Source organism: Diceros bicornis, chromosome 14 (genome assembly GCF_020826845.1).
Source record: "Diceros bicornis minor isolate mBicDic1 chromosome 14, mDicBic1.mat.cur, whole genome shotgun sequence".
Lineage (NCBI taxonomy): Eukaryota > Metazoa > Chordata > Mammalia > Perissodactyla > Rhinocerotidae > Diceros > Diceros bicornis.
In genome coordinates, this window is record NC_080753.1 from 2,125,185 (window position 1) to 2,144,294 (window position 19,110).

The 19,110-nt window shown below is 37.0% G+C and overlaps 1 protein-coding gene across 11 annotated transcripts in view; it reads right to left on the reverse strand.

Moving 5' to 3' along the window:
• Window positions 1-19,110, reverse strand: part of FAM135A (family with sequence similarity 135 member A) — a 124,425-nt gene that overhangs the window by 18,193 nt on the left and 87,122 nt on the right. For 6 of the 11 annotated variants that reach the window (XM_058554064.1, XM_058554065.1, XM_058554061.1 and 3 more), the window contains 6 exons: window positions 9,817-9,890; window positions 8,080-8,234; window positions 5,497-7,858; window positions 3,840-4,000; window positions 1,743-1,834; window positions 1,134-1,231 (listed from right to left, as the gene is read on the reverse strand). In XM_058554064.1, coding sequence (XP_058410047.1) covers window positions 1,134-1,231; window positions 1,743-1,834; window positions 3,840-4,000; window positions 5,497-7,858; window positions 8,080-8,234; window positions 9,817-9,890 — 2,942 coding nt within the window. The remainder of the gene's footprint in view (window positions 1-1,133; window positions 1,232-1,742; window positions 1,835-3,839; window positions 4,001-5,496; window positions 7,859-8,079; window positions 8,235-9,816; window positions 9,891-19,110) is intronic. The other 5 variants (XM_058554072.1, XM_058554071.1, XM_058554068.1 and 2 more) reach the window with 3 other exon arrangements.

The window sequence follows — 19,110 nt, forward strand, 5'->3', positions numbered from 1 at the left end:
CGTTTTTAAAAAATGATTTCAGGGCCGGCACCGTGGCTTAGCGGTTAAGTGTGCGTGCTCTGCTACTGGCGGCCCAGGGTTCGGATCCCGGGTGCGCACCGACGCACCACTTCTCCGGCCATGCTGAGGCTGTGTCCCACATACAGCAACTAGAAGGATGTGCAACTATGACGTACAACTATCTACTGGGGCTTTGGGGAGAAAAAGGGGCAAAAAAAAAGGAGGAGGATTGGCAATAGATGTTAGCTCAGGGCCGGTCTTCCTCAGCAAAAAGAGAAGGATTAGCATGATGTTAGCTCAGGGCTGATCTTCCTCACACACACAAAAAAAATGACTTCAAATAAAAACCTGCTTCTCTCTCTTCTTAGTTCCTATTCTACACTTCAAACTGGAAACAAACTCTACAAAAGCCTGTAGTACACAGAGCCAGCTTCTTCCTCTAACCTAGTGGGATATGAAGGTAATCAGTTTATTCTACTCTTTCTGAGGCAGGAAGATTAGTTTTGACTTTTTCTTTAATTCCTGGTGGACTAGGAGAAACAAATACTTTTCCCTCTCCCATGTCTACCCACAATACTGCTTTAATAATGAGACTTACATTGGCTTGACTATCACCTCTTGCTTGTGGAAAACTGACTCACAAAGTACAGTCATGAAACCTGGAAAGGGTTTTCGTTGTCTCCTTTGTTTCTATACACCCACTGCCCTATAACCTTCTTTGTGGTAACAGCTTCACCGAGATGTGATTCACACACCATAAAATTCATCCATTTAATGTGTACAACTCTGTGGTTTTTAGTGTAGTCACAGAGCTGTGCAACCATCACTACAAAGCAATTGTAGAACATTTTCACCACCTCAAAAAACACCCTGTAGCCCATCTCCGCTGCCCTGGCAATCACTAATCTACTTCTGTCTCTACAGATTAGCCAATTCTGGACAATTTATATAAATGGAATCCTATAATATGTGGTCTTTCCCTAAAATCTTTTTTTCTTTTCTCTTTAAATTAGTTAATTTGAGTTGTGGTCTCCTATGGGTCAGAATAGGACAACAAAACTACGACAAATCCTGTTTAGTTTTTCCATAATTCATGGAGATATAAAGTAATTGTATAATATTATAGAAGTTACCTTATTTTTGAGACTGTTAGACTATATATCTGAATATATTGTATTATCTCATCCAGCAGGCGATCAGTCATGCTATCAAAATCAGCAAAAGTATCATTCTAAACAAAAGCAAGACAGACACATTACATACTGAATATATATAATCACATGAAAAACTGAGTATAAACATTATTTTTAATTTAGGTATTGAAAATAACCATGGTTAACACCAGTGTTTTTTAGAGAAGTTAGTGAATGTAATATTCATTATATTAGAATATGCAAAAAGAGTGAATTTCTAGGAAAAAAAGGTTCAGTATTCTTACTAACACTTGCCTCATTTAGTGGATTAATCGTTTAGCCCACTATCAGCATTTAACATAAGGTTAGTTATAATGGTTTAATTAATGGAATACCTGCATAGATATGAAATTCTACAAATTTTGCACATATGAAGAGCTCATAAGTCGAACTGTAAATCATTTTTACTTCTTTGAGATATGTAATAATGTTCAATTTCATAGAAATCACACAAAATATTTCTACTACTTCATTTTGCAGTAAGCAAATATTTAGGCAGAAACTAGTACAAAAACGTTTGCTCCCACTGAAAACACCACCATATTGTACCTGATTTCTCTCAGACATAAGAAAATCAATTCTTCCCCCAGGCAGTCCAAGTTCAATGTAAGTTTTTACTAATCGAAGATCTGCACTGTTCCCTAGAAAATGAACAATTAAGTGTAAAGGACGAGATAAAGTCAAAGGTAGAGCGCATCCTCATGTGTTTGTACAGATCTCGAAGACAAGCACACGGCCTATGCCTGATCTGAGTAGACAATGCACTCTGAAACAGTCCTCGATTTTTACTTCAAAGCGGATATCCATTAGCCAGCTGTCCTTCAACAGTCTGTTTCCGAGGAGGTTTGGGCACACTGATGCCTTCACCTTCCCACTATTGGGGTGTTTAACTCAGCGCTCGCTCTGGTGACTGCTGGCTGGAGCAGCAGGAGTGAGAGTCTGAGGACTCCCCACATCGCTTCACAAACCCTGGATGATTTTAGATTAAGATTTCATCTGCTGATTTTCCTTTGATGGTACTGGTACAGACAGACAGAGATAAAAATCCAATGAAATAATCTTAGTTTATTTGAATTACTAAAAGATATCTATAAATATAGAATATTTAAAATCTAGATATAATACATAAATATAATTATCTTCAAAAATAAGTTTAGTGGCTTTTTAGTTAATTCCTTTGGTTTACTTAAGAATATAAACATGTCATTATCAATTGTTGAATTTTTACTTTACCCTTCCACTATTTATATCTTTTAGATATTTCATGCACTGACAGAGATAACTGTTTTATTCTTGATTTTAAAAGGAGTACCTCTAGTGTTTCACTACTTAGTATACGTTTTCCACTGGCTGGAAATATATCTGCTTAATCACATTAAAGAACTAGACTAGTGCTATTCAAGGCTTAAAGTCTGGTGCTTAGTTGTCATAACTGGGAATGGATATTGAATTTTGCTGATTTGCTGATGTATATTTTATTAATAAATTTCTTTATATTTACTTATCTTTGCATTATGGGAATTAAATCCTATTTGTTTTAGTGACAACTGTAATATATTGATTCTATTTGCTAGAGGTTTTTTCTTTTACATTTTATTTATTTATTTTCTACAATGTGGCTAGAGTTTTAAGTGTATTTATGTCAGATTGATCTACTGGTTTTTTGGGTGTGGGTGTGATATCTTTTTCTGATTTGGTAACACAGCTAGGTTAACTTTAAGGAAGAAAATGAGCTGCATTCCATCTTTTTTCCTATTATTCTGGAATAATTTATATAAGATAGCAATAATGTGTTTCTTGAAAATTTCAAAGGAGAATTTGCCAGAGATTCTACTGGGCCAAGAAGTCTGTCTTGGGGGCAATTCTTTGTTTTATTATTCGTGGGGGAAGAGGTTAGTACTGGAGGTATTTTATTTCTTGAGAGTCAGTTTTTTCTTTTTAAAGAAAAGTCTCCAATTTCATGAGAATTTACTAGCTCAGACCTGTGTTTACTATTTTTATAATCGATAACATCTTTTGTCAATTTGTTCTTAGAGAATCATATTATAATACAGTAATACTTTGCCAGTCTAGAGATATTTGGCATCTTCTAAAATAGTCCTAATCTAGAAAAAAAGTCTGTTGAGTAACCAAAATAGTTATCATGAAACCATAGCACTAAAGCCAGGTATTTAGAATTTAAATTATACCCTAATTAATTAGTGAATATTTAATTCTGAGGTATTGATTTTTCTAGCCCATAAGGTTTAAAGCATCAAGCTAAAAGGGAACTAGGAAGACTATCAAACGGAGACAAAATGCGTGCCATGAGGTGACAGCTGACAACAGCAACAATAAGAGAGAAAACAGAAAAATCCAGAGTTACAATAAATAAAATGCTGGCACATGGATATCAGTCCCATTTACTTAGAAATTTTACTTAGAAAGTAAATTTTACTTACTAAGAAAATTTACTTAAAAGGAAATCTAATATTATACTTAGCAATGTTAAGCATATTTCTGTTTTAGAATGTATTTAAGATTCAATTAATTTAAGAAATTTAAAAATCTTTTTTTCAGTCAAAGACTAAATAAAAACTAAATGAGATCTATTAGGAAAAGAAAACATACGGAGTTGCCATGGGTTACATCAAAGGTGTTACCTACCATCTAAACCATGCACACAGACAATGAGATGCACTCCATCTTCGGAACCATCCTCCTCCTCCATGCTGAAGTAAGGGACTGAGGATGCTAAGAGAGGAACATCACTGTACATGAACCCAGGGAGTTTCAGTTGCTTCAATTCTTCTTTTGCCTGAAGGAAGCTGAAGCAAACCATTATAAAAGATACTCTTTATTAGGGACTATATCCAGTTTTTAGAACCAGAAGGACAATCCGCTGAACTCAGAGAGTTTCAGGAGAGGAAACCCAACAATATTCAGTTTTAAAATAATGAAAATGTATGGGATCACCTAAATGATTTAGAAATCAGAGAGTAATTTTCTTTACTATTTTTAGTACATATTCTGATCAAATACAACGAATACTTTAAACCTGGAATCACTTAAAAATATTCCTTTAAACTTGAAATATTTAACTAAGAAAATATCAGGAGTAGAGTTGTAGTTTCTATAAAATTTTATATTGCATGCAGAGAAAAGCTGGGAGAAGTTCTAGCAAGATGGTTATCTGATGCTTATCCTGTAATGAAGTCTCATCCTCTCTGCTCCTTTTTCACCTTATGTCAGTGGAAGGGAAGGAGCTGTTCCACAAAGTGGAGCAGTAAGAGTGGTGGTCACAGTGTGTAGTAGGATTAGGTTATTTGTATTGTTCTCTAAAAATACCAATAAGGAGCAGAATGAAGAGGGAGATGTGACTAAATATAATTGGTGGCATATACTAACTTGGAATGAGTGACAAATCTAATCAACTTGGGTATTGGAAACATAAAAAACGAACCATTTTAACATTGTGCCATTTGGACTCAAGGAAGGTGATGAACACTCAGGGGAGTAGGGTACACTGGGTGAAGCCACATGGACCATTGCTTTCATCAGTGACGCACACACAGTGTAAAGCGCCCAGAAGGTGATGTGCCCTCAGCGTCCCAGCACATTACAATTCTTTAATAGGCCATCATTACCTCTCTGGTTTCACAAGCTTTGGGCACTGTGGCTCCTAACTACAGATGTAACTCAGAATAATTTGGAAACTTTAAAAATCTACTGTAGACACGCCCAGACCTTTCACTCCAGGGATTACAACTCTGTCTGGAGTAAGGCAGAACATTTTGAGAACCAGGGCCATGCTAGTAAACCTATGACATCCTCACATTTTTATGGATATTTTACTGGTCCATGAAATCTCAATTCTGGAAATCACTGACTTAGCTGAGGTAACCTGGGTGTGGAAGGTTTAGGAAGTTTCTACTAACCTATTATTCATTATCTAATATTATCCTCATTTGCTAGATGCACTTACAAAACCCTAACTTTTGTCTGAGAGTTAATGCGGAAGAAATGAGGTACTGATGAAAAAAAGGGTTTTAACCTCAATTATTCCATACTTTTAACATAAAAGTACCAACGGAAAATTTGTATCAGGAATGTCTGGCCTACAGAACAGGACAATCATACAGGGAAATACAGGCTTGTCTGTCAAACAGTCTATTGAATTCATTTTCCCATTTTGGATAGCTAATCACAGAAACACTTTCTGTGTGGCAGAAGCCAGAGAACATGACATACAAACGTTAGCAGAGAAATATATACGTTCTCCACACAGACTTAGTAGCGCGCGCTGTGGTGCTGCATCACTTACGCTTGTATCTGAGGTTCTGGTGAGGTTTCGTACCAGGAGGCGGGTGGGGTGGAGCTGTAGGCAGTGCTGCTGGGCTGCTTGGTGATGGCAGCAAACCTACTTTTACAAGAATACTTAACACTACAAGGAGGCTCCCGTGGTGCGGAAGGGAAGGACAGACAACCGGCAGTACAGACAGCTGGCATATTTATGCCTTCCCTCAGATAGTCACTGTTTCTTTTTCCAGAGGTTGCAAGTCTTTCTTCTCCTGGTGCACCTCTGTTTGTACAGTGAGCACTTACTGTCCCACCCAAAGCTGCGGCATCAGTCTCCTCATAATACCCGTTCTGAACCATTTGTCGATCCTGCTCTTCCTCTTCGTCCTCTTTACCCTGTTCCTGCCGAAGAGCACTAATTTCTCTTTCAGAAGTTTCCTTCTGAGGGCTAACTGAAGTGCTGTAGCTAATAGCACATGTGCCAGATACATCTGTACTGCTTTGAGAGCCAAAATAATTTTCCACAAGTCCTTCTTTTACCATATCAGGACTGGCTGAAAAAGGGTCACTAGTATCCAGAGGAGTTTCATTTTTAACTGTGGGGACTTCTGCATTTATTTGTTTGAGATTTACTGCGTCACTATTTTTTCTTTTCACAGTTCTATCTTCACTAACTTTTGTATTAGTAGAAATGGAACCTGAAACGACACAAGGGGTGCCTAAACAGACCAGATTTGAATGTAAAGTACTTGCTGTCCCTGCAGAGTTATTAGATCTATCAGGGCTCCGAGAGTCTTTACACATAGTGTCCGAGTTAGGTTTGGAGCTGCACCTACTTTTCACATCACTGGAAGTATCTTCATCTGAAAAAACAAATTGTAAAGGGTCTTTAGTGCTTGAATTTAAAGGATGTATTGCTATAGTTTCATCGTCCAAATGCCCTGAAAATACGACACTCTGCTCTTGCAAAATAACGCTTGACTTTTTACTACTGTCAAATTTTGGCAAATCAACTGTTCCCAGATTGAACACAGTTTTGCTATCACTTGGGTGGCACTCAGGTACAACAGGTTTCCTAGGGTTTTCCTCAGGTGACAGCTCGTCGTCAGAAGGCAGCGAGTTGATGGACGTGAGGGACGACTGCACTTCACTGACAGCACTGGTGCTCTCGGTGCAATGACTGCCTAGTGACAACTTCATGTTACAGTCAGGTCTCATCAAAAACTGAGGAAACAATCTCTCACTAGTGTGAGGGCCTTGCCCTGGCACAGCTTCAAATACTACGTCAGGGTTTGGATGTGTTGCAAAAGAACTTGGCTCACTCTCAACACCTGAATCTGAAAACCGAGACGAGGCATACGTGGCATTACTATCTGGTAACTTAATTGTGTCTGCACTTACTACAATATGATATTCTTTTGTAGAAGAAGCAGGTTGATTACTTCTTAACTTAGCTAATGATTCTCCAATAGAACGACACTTGGCTTCCTGTAAAGCTTCCTTTTCAAGTGTTATTTCTATAGATTTAGATTTACCATTAGATTCTAAGGACTCAAAGCTGGGTAGCTGTAAATGATCTGCAAGTATTTCATCTGGTCGAAGCTCTGTCCAAGGTGCTATTTTAACAGTTACTTTCTCTCCACTGAAAGGATCTTGATTACAGGGCTTCACTTCAACTGTTCTAACTCCTGAGGACGGTGTTGTTTGATGATCATGGAAATCGTCTGATGAACTTCTGGATGCCACACTGTGTTCCACTTGTGTAATTTCACTATCGTCCTGGGAGATATCAATTTTACCTGAAATGGACAAATTTGCACAAAGATTTAGGCTGCCAGAGTTCAAAGGATCAAACAGGTCTGGTTGCACATTTTCAACATCTGGAGACTTTTGTTCAGTCCTCTCTGTATTAGTTGGCAAAAAGCTAGCTTCCTGTTGACTTGTCTGTCTGTTGTAGGTCTTTAGGTCAAAATTATATCCACATATTGTGGGATCCAGACCTTCCTTCTGACTATGTGAAGGATTGCCTTCAGTGCATTTAAAGAGATCATTTGATGCTGTACTTTTCAAACATTTGTAGCCTACCAAAACCACAGAATCCTTAGAGTTCTGTTTTATTAATTTTTTTGTGTTTTCAGGTTTCATTGTTTTCATGAGCTTAGTAACCTTAACCTTGGATTTATTTGATTCTTCATTCTTTCCTTTTAGAGATTTTGTTAGCTGTTCTTCACCTTCTGTATACCAAAAACTGGAGGCACCAGCAGGTCTGACCTTCAACTCTGGGCTAGAAAGTCCAGCTACAGAGCTTTCTTCAGTCTCATATTTATCCATTCTACTGGATTCTGATCTCTGAAGATTCTGAACTCCCATCCAGGGTGCATCTAAGTCTTTTATCCAAAGAAAAAAAGATTCAGGTTTAAAACAAGGTATGAGAACTCATACGATTAAGACTACTTTTTCTGACTATAACTTTCTAATATCCTCAAAAATAAATAAAACTGGAGGGGGAAAAAATGGCCCCATATTAGGGAATGGTTTTATGTATAAAAGGAAGAGTATACTGAAAATGACACACACAACTTGCATATTTTAGTTAGATTATACTTACCTTCAATAACTGAATCTAAATACCTATCTTCAAAGATTATAGGTAATGAATTGAGATCTCCATCTAATTCGCTACATTCAATGGGTAGGGGTGGAAGAGAACTGCAGAAGGAAGTATTTTTGATAGCGGTGCACATCTGTAGATGACTCTGAGCACTGAAAAATATTTCTTAAGTCAGACTGTAATTCAAAAAAATTACCCCTACTGCCACCTTATAGACCCCACCCTTTCCCCTTCCCCTCACCAGTACTAGCCCTTCCTCAAGATATAACCTCCTGGTGAAAGAGCTTCTTGGTCAGAGACAAAAATGGGTAAAATGGAAATTAGGGTTTGTTGACAATAAATTATTGACATAAAATTATGGTTCGTTGATAAATTATTCATTTAATTTCTATTACATTCTTCTATACTTTTTTACATTATTTCAAAGAGAGTTATCTATGCTTACTGTCTGAACTTCCTAATTTGCTGAGAACAGCATATAGGAGAAATACTAAAAGCTCAAATGCCTACTAATGATTTGATGATGGTGTTGAAAAAAAATGTGTTCCACTGTTCCTGCTGTACTTACCACATATTGATGAACACAATTAATGCTATTTAAAACAAGGTGTATAACTTTCTAATACATAATTGTTTTTTAAAAAACTTTTTCTTATGGAAAATTTCAAACAAATCAAAGTAAACAATAGTATAATAAAACCCATCACTCATCTCCAACAATCTCATTTTGCCTTCCTGTTTTATCTACACATCCACTCACTACTTATCCCACACTCTATTATTATTTATAGCTTTTTTTGAGGTATAATTCACATGCATCAAAATATACAAATCTTAGCTGTAAGGTTTTGACAAATGGATACCTGATATGTACTCAGAGAGTAATTTCATGTCTTTCTGGTCCAACTCCCAACCCAATCAACACCAAGACAACCACTGTTCTGACTTTTTTCACCTTAGTTTGCCTGTTCCAGAACTTCATATAAATAGAATCATAGTGTTTACTCTTTTACATCTGACTTTTTTCACTCAGCATAATTTTCTCAAAATACCCGTTAAAGCCAAAGAAAATCAGATCTAAATATACTCAGTAGGAAAAACGGATAGTATCTATTCTGGATATATATATTTTTTTTCCCTGAAAGCCCCAGTAGATAGTTGTACGTCATAGTTGCACATCTCTTCTAGTTGCTGTATGTGGGACGTGGCCTCAGCAGGGCCGGAGAAGCGGTGCGTCGGTGCGCGCTCGGGATCTGAACCCGGGCCGCCAGCAGCAGAGCGTGCACTCAACCTCTAAGCCATGGGGCCGGCCCCTATTCTGGATATTTAAACTGTAAACCATTTACCTAACAGAAGGCAGTGGCAGTCAGACTGCTTGTGAAATTCTGTAATAAATCCCGAATGTGAGAGATTCTGACCTGCAAAAAATAAGCTCCAACTTGACCCAATGGAAGGCTGGAGCCAGAGCTGTATGGGACTGACAAGGTGATAGCAGATCTGATCTAGGGGGAGGAGGCAGTAGGGCAACATGCTTCTTTATGTAAGGTATGAGTCTTTCATGAAGTAATTCAGAAGATTAAACCCAATCTGATCAAACAGGGGATTTCTAAACTTCAAATTCCCCTAATTTCTTCTACTGTAAATATTGTATATTCTGTCACTGATAAATTCTGAGATAGATATCTTATGTAAAAGGAAATAAAATCACTTTAATTTTGGATTTATGCTACTCACTGAAGTTCCTGGTATGCAATGGCAGCTTCTCTTGGATGTTCAAAACAAAAGAATGCCTCAGAAAATCTGCGTACCTGAAAAATTCCAAATGGGAGAATGAATAACATGGCATGTTTAAAGTCACTCAGGCACAAGATGGCAGGGAAAGAAGCCCCTCCATTAGGCCTGCCATAACTACCCTGTGAGAACTAATCTCCCTCCTCAATATGGCCAGAGCACTGTATTTTGGTACTGAATGACACAAAAGAAACAAGAGAACGCAGAATGAGAAATTTAGGTTTATGCTATGGATCCACCATTTGTCCTCCTTGAAGACAGGGGTTCTGTTTGTCTTATTCACCACTACATTCCCAGTACCAAGAATAGTGCCCAGCACATGGGAAAAATGATAGAATCTGCTAGCACTTCCACCACGCTGTGTGCCAGGCATCCAAGTATTCGCCAGCTGAACTGACTAACTTACTAGCATTGTGACTTTGGGCATTTCACCTTTGAGCTTCAGATGACTCATTTTCATATTACTCTTAGTATTTGTTCTACATATGGGGTTATTGTGAAGAACAAACAAGATAATGTATGCAATAGCAGTTTGTAATTTGGAAAGTGTATATAAATATAAGCTATTATAATTGTCATTATAGCACCCACTACATTTCTTCCTTAAAATAATTGTAGAGGCTGGCCCTGTTGCCGAGTAGCCAAAGTTCCACGCACTCTACTTTGGCGGCCTGGATTTGTGAGTTCGGATCCCAGGCGCGGACCTACTCCACTCATCAGCCATGCTATGGAGGAGACCCACGTACAAAAAAATTGAGGAAGGCTGGCACAAATGTTAGCCCAGGGCTAACCTTCCTCAAGCAAAAAAGGAGGAAGATTGCCAATGGATGTTAGCTCAGGGCAAATCTTCCTCATCAAAAAAATAGAAAAATAAATAATAATTGTATATGCGAATTGTCTCTCCTCCCGATAGGTAATGTTCCTTAGAGCAGGAACTACGTTTTGATGATCTTTGTTATCCCCCCAAACCTGTATCTTGGTATGTTACATAAGCAAGTAGTTAGTAAATACTGATCCAATCTAGCTGAATTTTCTTCTGTCATATTTGTATTTTGACCCTTTCATTTCTTTTTCTTTTTTTTTGATAATTTTATTTATTTATTTATTTTTTCCCCCAAAGCCCCAGTAGATAGTTGTAGGTCATAGTTGCACATCCTTCTAGTTGCTGTATGTGGGATGCGGCCTCAGCATGGCCGGACAAGTGGTACATCGGTGTGCGCCCGGGATCCGAACCCGGGCCACCAGCAGCGGAGCGTGAGCACTTAACCGCTAAGCCACCGGGCCGGCCCGACCCTTTCATTTCTAATAAGCAAGGAAACGCTTTGTCAGCTATTGGAGCAATATGAAGCAACAGTAAGGAGATGGAAAAGATGTTCTGTCTGGAGGGTATGGGGAGGAGAGAGAAATTATATTACATCTAAGAGTCTTTTCTAAAAGGAAATCTTGGGGGCCGGCCCTGTGGCTTGGCGGTTGGGTGTGCATGCTTTGCTACTGGCAGCCTGGGTTCGGATCCGGGCACGCACTCACGCACTGCTTGTCCGGCCATGCTGGGGTGGCAACCCACATACAGCAAAACTAGAAGGATGTGCAACTACGACATACAACTATCTACTGGGGTTTTGGGGAGAAAAGGAGGAGGACTGGCAATAGATGTTAGCTCAGGGCCGGTCTTCCTCAGCAAAAACAGGAGGATTGGCATGGAGGTTAGCTCAGGGCTGATCTTCCTCACAAATAAATAAATAAATAAAAAGAAATCTGACTTAGGGTTCTTTGGTTTTAAATGTACAATGGATTGGAGATATTTTATTTGTCATCAAGATCTGGCCAGCTGAATTTCTGACTCACTAAATTGTTTCCCTAAGCAGATAAGACTGGGTCTTCAAAGGAACAAGTCAACAAGGGAGGTGTGGAAAGGAAGGTGTGAGGCATCTATGAGAAGGACACCATTTGTGTCTTTACTTTCAAATGCTGCCCAATTGCCTCTCCTTCCTCTCCAACACTAAGGGCAAGATGAGAAATACCTGCCTGTCTGTCTATTAGGGGTGCTTTCCTTGAGGGTTATCAGGTGTGAAGACGTGCAGCCTGAAGTCATCCGGGTTTCTGCAGTTGCAGCTGGGCCTGCAAAACTGGCTTGTTGGTCTTCCTTCTCTCCCTACCTTCCCTGATTCCTATAACAACAAGCATTTCTCGACAGCATCCTACTGCCAGGCTCTATGCTATGCACTTTATTCTCATTCTTTAATTTAAACCATATAAAAACCCTATGAAGTGGCTCTATCTTCATTTAATAAGTGAGGAAACAGGCACGAAGAGGTTAATTACTTGGCCAAGATAACATAGCTAGCAAGTGATAAACATGGGATTCAAATAAAGATTTGAGAAATTCCAAATTTGTGCTCCAAACCACTTCTCTCTTCCCTTCTGCTACAAGACTCCCTGTAACCAGAAAGTCTTTCCTTTCCTCTATGCACCTACACGAAGTTCTCTAAGTTTTCTCCTGCTATGATTTTCGTGAGCGGCAATGTGTACCCAACAAGCCTATTAACTGCATTATGTGGCCATATCTAAGGTATGACTGCCACCTAATGGTAGCACAGCTTAATTCTGGGCAAAAGACAGAAAAAAACGTCAAATTTACAAATTCAAACATAGGATATGAGTAATAAATATTACTACTTTGGTATTTATGTTTGTAAAACAAGTTTTGTGTACGTACCCTAATTTTTAAAAATTCACTTATTTGGCAATTATCAGCTATTCAAAATTTAGCAAAGAGCCAGGAGGTAAAAAAAAAAAAAAAAAAAAAAAAAAGGCTCTGAGCATTGAAAATGGGTACTTATTAATGCTTTACAGAGTTAATGTTCCTTCACCTGTGTTTGCCCTAACATGCTGTTTAAATTGCTAAGTAGTATTTATTATATAAATAATTTTAATTATAATTACAATTATTAAATTATAAATAATTATAATAGCATTTGTTATTATTAATATAATTATAACTTAATATATCAATAATATATCATAATATACTATTTATTATAATAATTTTATATGTGCCTGTCCAGGTTAGATTCTAATCTTGAGTGCAGGGTCTAATATCTGATATATTGACTATGCTGCCTTGAAGAAAGCAGGCTCCTCATAAATGTTTACTGAACAGATGTCTTGCATTATACTCATAGGAGGATACTTTAAAGCTCCCTTTTTGCACAAAGCTGATTTATACATACTATTAGATACAATTCTAACTGGTTTAAGTTATTTGGTTTCTCAACTCACAGCACTTAAAAGAGCAAATGAGACAAAGGAAAAAGGAACATTACAGAGTATACATAGTTTACACACAGACATAAGTCTATACACATGGTGTACACACAAGGGTACAAGCAGACATAGTATCCTGACACACAGGCATAAGTCTATATATGTACACTAGGCAGTTACAAGAAATGATGAGAACTTGATGCAGAAACAAAAAGATTCTCCCTTTTAAAAAAAAACCTAGAACATTCCCATAAAAAACAGAGAAAAGAAATTAAAAATATAAACTGGGACTGTTTAATGGAGGATCTAATATTCAGACCTTTCTAATAGCATGGAACACCAGTGTATTAAAGTTAAGCACATTAAATAAAATTCATAATGATAACTAAATCATTTTGAAAGGGCTAAATTAGGTTCGGTATATTCTTCTTCAGAAGGTAGGCAACTATGAAGCACACTAGAAAGTTTCCATTTAAAATAGTTAAAAATAATCTAAGAAAAAAGTTAATCCTTTAAAAAGCACACAATGGATAACAACAAAATTCACTTTTGGATAGACTTATTTCCTGAAAATGCTAAATATGTTTTGTATATAGACACATAAAAGCTACAGTACATTTTGTTTATGTTAATAATTACATGACATTGGAAGTCTGACCAAACCTTGCAAAATAGGAAATAAAAAGCATAAAATTAAAGAATATGTTCTCAGAAAGAAGTACTTATACTTTAGGAAAAATATAGTTTAATATATCAAGGTTCATATATATAGTTGTACTGAAGGAAATCAGATCAAGTAGTTTTAGAGACAAGCACCTCTTCTTAAAAATGCAAATTTCATAATGTTTTTGATAAATAACTCATCATTGTAAGGAGATCTTTAAGTGGGAAAGGATGGCTATACAAGCTATTTCTAACTCTCCCTCTTCTAGAGCATCGATACAGTTGAAAATATCATTTTATGATCCTAAAATCTCAGTAAAAGCTAATAAGAACTCAGAGACCCTTTAGTCTCTTCACTGGAAAGTAGCAGCTACACATTAGAGTCTAGGGTACTGCTAGTCCACATGGCAGTTTTCAAGTGCAAATTTCAAAAAGGTGCTCCTTCCACAGGCAGATGTAACCTGACTCCAGTGAGGACATCCTTTTGGGGTGATGTAAATGTCTTGAAACTATATAGAGGTGATGGTTGCACAACATGGTCACTGTAATAAACGCTACTGAACTGTACATGTTAAAATGGCTAATGGTTAATTTATGCTACGCAAATTTTACATTTAAAAAAAAAAATCAACCAAACCCATTGCTCCAAAAAGTCAATCTTGGGAAACAGTTACCTACAGATACATTACATATCACTTGTGCTTTTGACTACTCTCCTTTGGTGGTGCTGTCAACAAATGATGTTTTGATTTTCTAGCTATTAGATCATCTGTCATATGTTTAGTGCTCCACAGTATTTTTTAATAATTAATTCCAGGGAATAAAGGCAAATGGCACTTTCTCTTTAAATCCAACTAGAAAAAAAAATCCAAAATCACATTTTGCATTACAAGGTGACCAATGAAAATCATTTGAGATTGTTATTTCTTTTTATTTGTAAAATACGAATAGCAGAGCAAACCAGTATCATAATGAGTGGCATTCCAATGTTACAAGTTCGGATTACTATTTTATTTGAAGTCTTAATTTACTTCATTTTTGATATTTTGCAAATGCAGGGGAAACAGATGAGATATGGAAGTATCAGATCTGCATCTACTGTGTGGGTTTGCACCCCCTCTCTACCATGTACAAGCCATGTGACTTTGGCCATGTTATTTCACCTAACTTCAATGTTTCTTTTGTAAAATGAGAATGATGAAATATTTACTTCATGGGATTGTTTTGATAATTAAATTAGTTAACATTTGTTAAGCAATTAAACAGTGCCTGGCGATAATCATTGCTACATATGCGTTTGTTAAGTAAAAATATACAATAAATTATCATGGTCCTTCTGGTGAACATTCTATGGAAAAAACCCAAAGGTTTACTTCTCCAAGAGCACAACAATGGATTCCATCCAACAACGAAAGGAACACAGCTCTCCTGCTCCCAATTTTTAGATAAATCCTTTGGCTTTACGGTCAGCGATCCTGAGAGAATCGCTATAATTTCAATAAAAGGTTAGTAACAAGCTTTTGCTATAAACTCTAAAAACATAACCAGGCAACTACAAGGTGGGAGAGAAGTTAGTCAAAGAAAAAAGAAGATGGGCTTATGGGGGCAAAGATGGGCACAATTCTGAATAAAACAGAGACGCCAACCAGGGCACAGAAATGGGCACAGAATGAGGATGTCCAATAAAGATTTAAAAAAATATGTTTTTTAAAGAATACTTTTTTAGAGCAGTTTTAGGTTCACACCAAAATTGAGAGGAAGGTACAAAGATAAATAAAATTTAAAACTTCTCCAATTTTTTTTAATTGCGGTAACATTTGTTTATAATGTATAAATTTCAGGTGTACATCATTATATTTCTATTTCTGCATAGATTACATCATGTTCACCAACCAAATACTAATTACAATCCATCACCACACACATGTGCCTAATCATCCCTTTAGCCGTCCTCCCTCCCCACATCCCCTCTGGTAACCACCAATCCAATCTCTGTCTCTACGTGTTTGTTTGTTGTTGTTTTTATCTTCTACTTATGAGTGAGATCATACGGTATTTGACCTTCTCCCTCTGACTTATTTCGCATAGCATAATACCCTCAAGGTCCATCCATGTTGTCACAAATGGCTGGATTTCATTGTTTCTTATGGCTGTAAAACTTCTCTAATTCTGATGACTGTATAGTTTGAAATTATTTTAGGAAGCCTTATAAAGTAAAAGATTTTCATTTTATAGTCCAAAAAAAGGCTCATTACTGTGAAGAGTTTAAATGAGTGGTATCATAGAATATTAAGTAACTGAACAGCAGAAACACCATATCAACTTGGATTGCTTTGCTCTGGATTAGAACCACAAATATTATTGCATATTGAATAAAGCCGTATGTTTACCACATGCTCTGTTTCCACGCAAAATTAACAAGGTCTAAATTAGTTTTCTTCTTGACGAAAAAATTCCATTTCCTGCACCTCCATAAGACATACTTCATTCATCCAAAAATACATAAAAAACAGTTAAATCCTTCTTTGATGCTTTGGTATCCTATTTGATAGGGTTGCACCAAACATACTTATACTGAAAAATGATTTGCTGTCTATCTAAAATTCAAATTTAACTAGCCATCCTATTTTTTATTTGCTAAATCTGGCAACTCTACCAAACAGGACATTGAAATACAAATAGTTTTTCAGTATAAGTATTTCTCAAGCATTGCATAGGACACACTTATATTAAAGTTTGTTATTTATCTGAAATTCAAATTTAACTGGGCATTCTGTATTTTATCTGGCAACCTGAGGTATTTGGCATGACAGAATTAAAGATGTATTCAGGTTGTCTCTGAAAGAATGCCAAATCGACTGTTACTCTGACTCCACCAGCCCGCACAAGAGCTTGTACAGGGCAGAATACAAGTCTGCAATGCTAGCATAAGTACAAAGCCTGGCTCTCCCAAGTTCATACACTGATTATATTGATCTTCTTAACCCTGGACTCATAATTCTAGGCACAAGCCACAATAAACATGAAATATGGCATCTCTGATGTTACAATGGGAAGCACTGTAACACAAGAGGCATCTCTGGAAGCACTAGCAACAAAGATGAGTAAAATTGTTGAGGGAATAAACTGCAATGAAAATTAGTTCTCCACAAGACACTGTTAAAAGACAGTTTTCCAAGGGTTTCCACACTAATCCAAGTCCTGTGAAAAGAAACACTACCTACCTTTATTCCAGACTATCTTTTCAAGGATGTTTGTACTGAGAAGAGCTGGCAAGATAGACATATGTCTTCCTTTGGAGCAAAGGGCAGGTTTCTTATAGCCTTGGTAGATAAAGACTCCCGTTGGAGGACAGAGCAGGTATGCTTACTATCCATTATAAAATATTTGGGATCCCTAGGCACAGAGGTTTTCTCCTGTAATGCAATCCACTGGTGTGAACCTGGCTTTCTTTATGTTGGGCTGTGGAAACGAGCTCAAGGAACCAGTGCAAATACTACTCTGGTTCCTGCTACTGCTGTGAGTAATAAAGTCCTTTGTCTCTGATCCAGGATCAGAGTCCTTTTTCTGATCTCATATCTTCTGCCAGCATCCATGAATCAGCCTATGTAGGCTAACTTATTAGATTTTAAGTAGGATAAAATATCAGATCCTTTACAGTTCTTGACATATTCAAATTTCATTATAATTTCAATTTATTTTTGCTTTTCTTTATCTCACTTGATAATTCCATTTTTCAGTTTTAAATGACCAAGACATCTTTCACTTGATATTAAATATCCTTTACCTTTTTTTCCCAGCTGTATTGAAAGATAACTGACATATAACATTGTGTAAGTTTAAGGTGTATAACATGTTGATTTGATACACTTGCATATTGCAAAATGATTACCACCTTAGCTAACACCTCTATCGTGTCATATAATTACCATTTCTTTTTTGTGGTGAGAACATTTAAGATCTATTCTACTAGCCACTTTCAAGTATATAATACAGTATTGTTAACTACAAAAACCATGCTGTACATTAGATTCCAAGAAATTATTTATAACTGGAAGTTTGTACCCTTTGAACAACATCTTCCATTTCACCCCATCCTCTGGCCTCTAGTTAACCACCATTCTACCCGCTGCTTCTATGAATTTGGCTTTTTTAGATTCCACAGATAAGTGATATCATACAGTATTTGTCTTTCTCTGTCTGACCTATTTCCCTCAAGGTCCATCCATGTTGCTGCCAATGGCAGGATGTCTTTTCTAACAGCTGAATAATATTCCATTGTTTGCATGTGTGTGTATGTAGATATATCCATCCGTCCATCGATGGATACTTAGGTTGTTTCCATGTCTTGGTTATTGTGAATAATGCTAAAATGAACAGGTATCTCTTTGAGATCCTGTTTTCATTTCCTTTGGATATATATCCAGAAGTAGGATGCTGGATCACACAGTAGTTCTGTTTTTCATTTTTTAAGGAAACTCCATACTTTTTCCCATAATAGCTACATCAATTTACATTCCCACCAAGAGTGCACAAGGGTTCCCTTTTCTCCACATCCTTGCCAACACTTGTTATCTCTTGACTTTTTGATGTCAGCCATTCTAACAGATGTAAGGTGATAACTCATTGTGGTTTTGATTTGCATTTCCCTGATGATTAGTGATGTTGAGTATCCTTTCACATGCTTGTTGGCCATTTGTGTCTTCTTTGCATAAATATCTATTCAGTTCCTCTGCCCATTTTTTAGTTGAATTGGTTTTGTTTTGTTGCTATTGAGTTGTCTGAGTTTCTTTACATATTTGGATATTAACCCCTTATCAGATATATGATTTGCAAATATTTTCTCCCATTCGGTAGGTTACCTTTTTATTTTGTTGATGGATTTGTTTGCTGTGCAGAAGCTTTTTAGTTTGATGTAATCCCACTTGTTTATTTTTGCCTTTGCTTTTGGTGTCAAATCCAAAATATCATTGCCAATACGAATGTCAAGGAGGTTTTCCCCTATGTTTTCTTCCAGAAGTTTTATGGTTTCAAGTCTTAAATTTAAGTCTTTAATCCATTTTGAGTTAATTTTTGTGAGCAGTGTAAGATAGGGGTCCAATTTCATTCTTTTGCATGTGGTTATCCAGTTTTCCCAACACCATTCATTGAAGAGACTATCCTTTCTCCACTGAGTATTCTTGGCTCCCTTGTCAAGTATCAGTTGACCATATATGTGAGGGTTTATTTCTGGGCTCTCAATGTGGTTCCACTGGTCTTTGTTGTTAGTGCCGTCGAGTTGATTCCAACTCCTGGTGACTCTGTGTACAG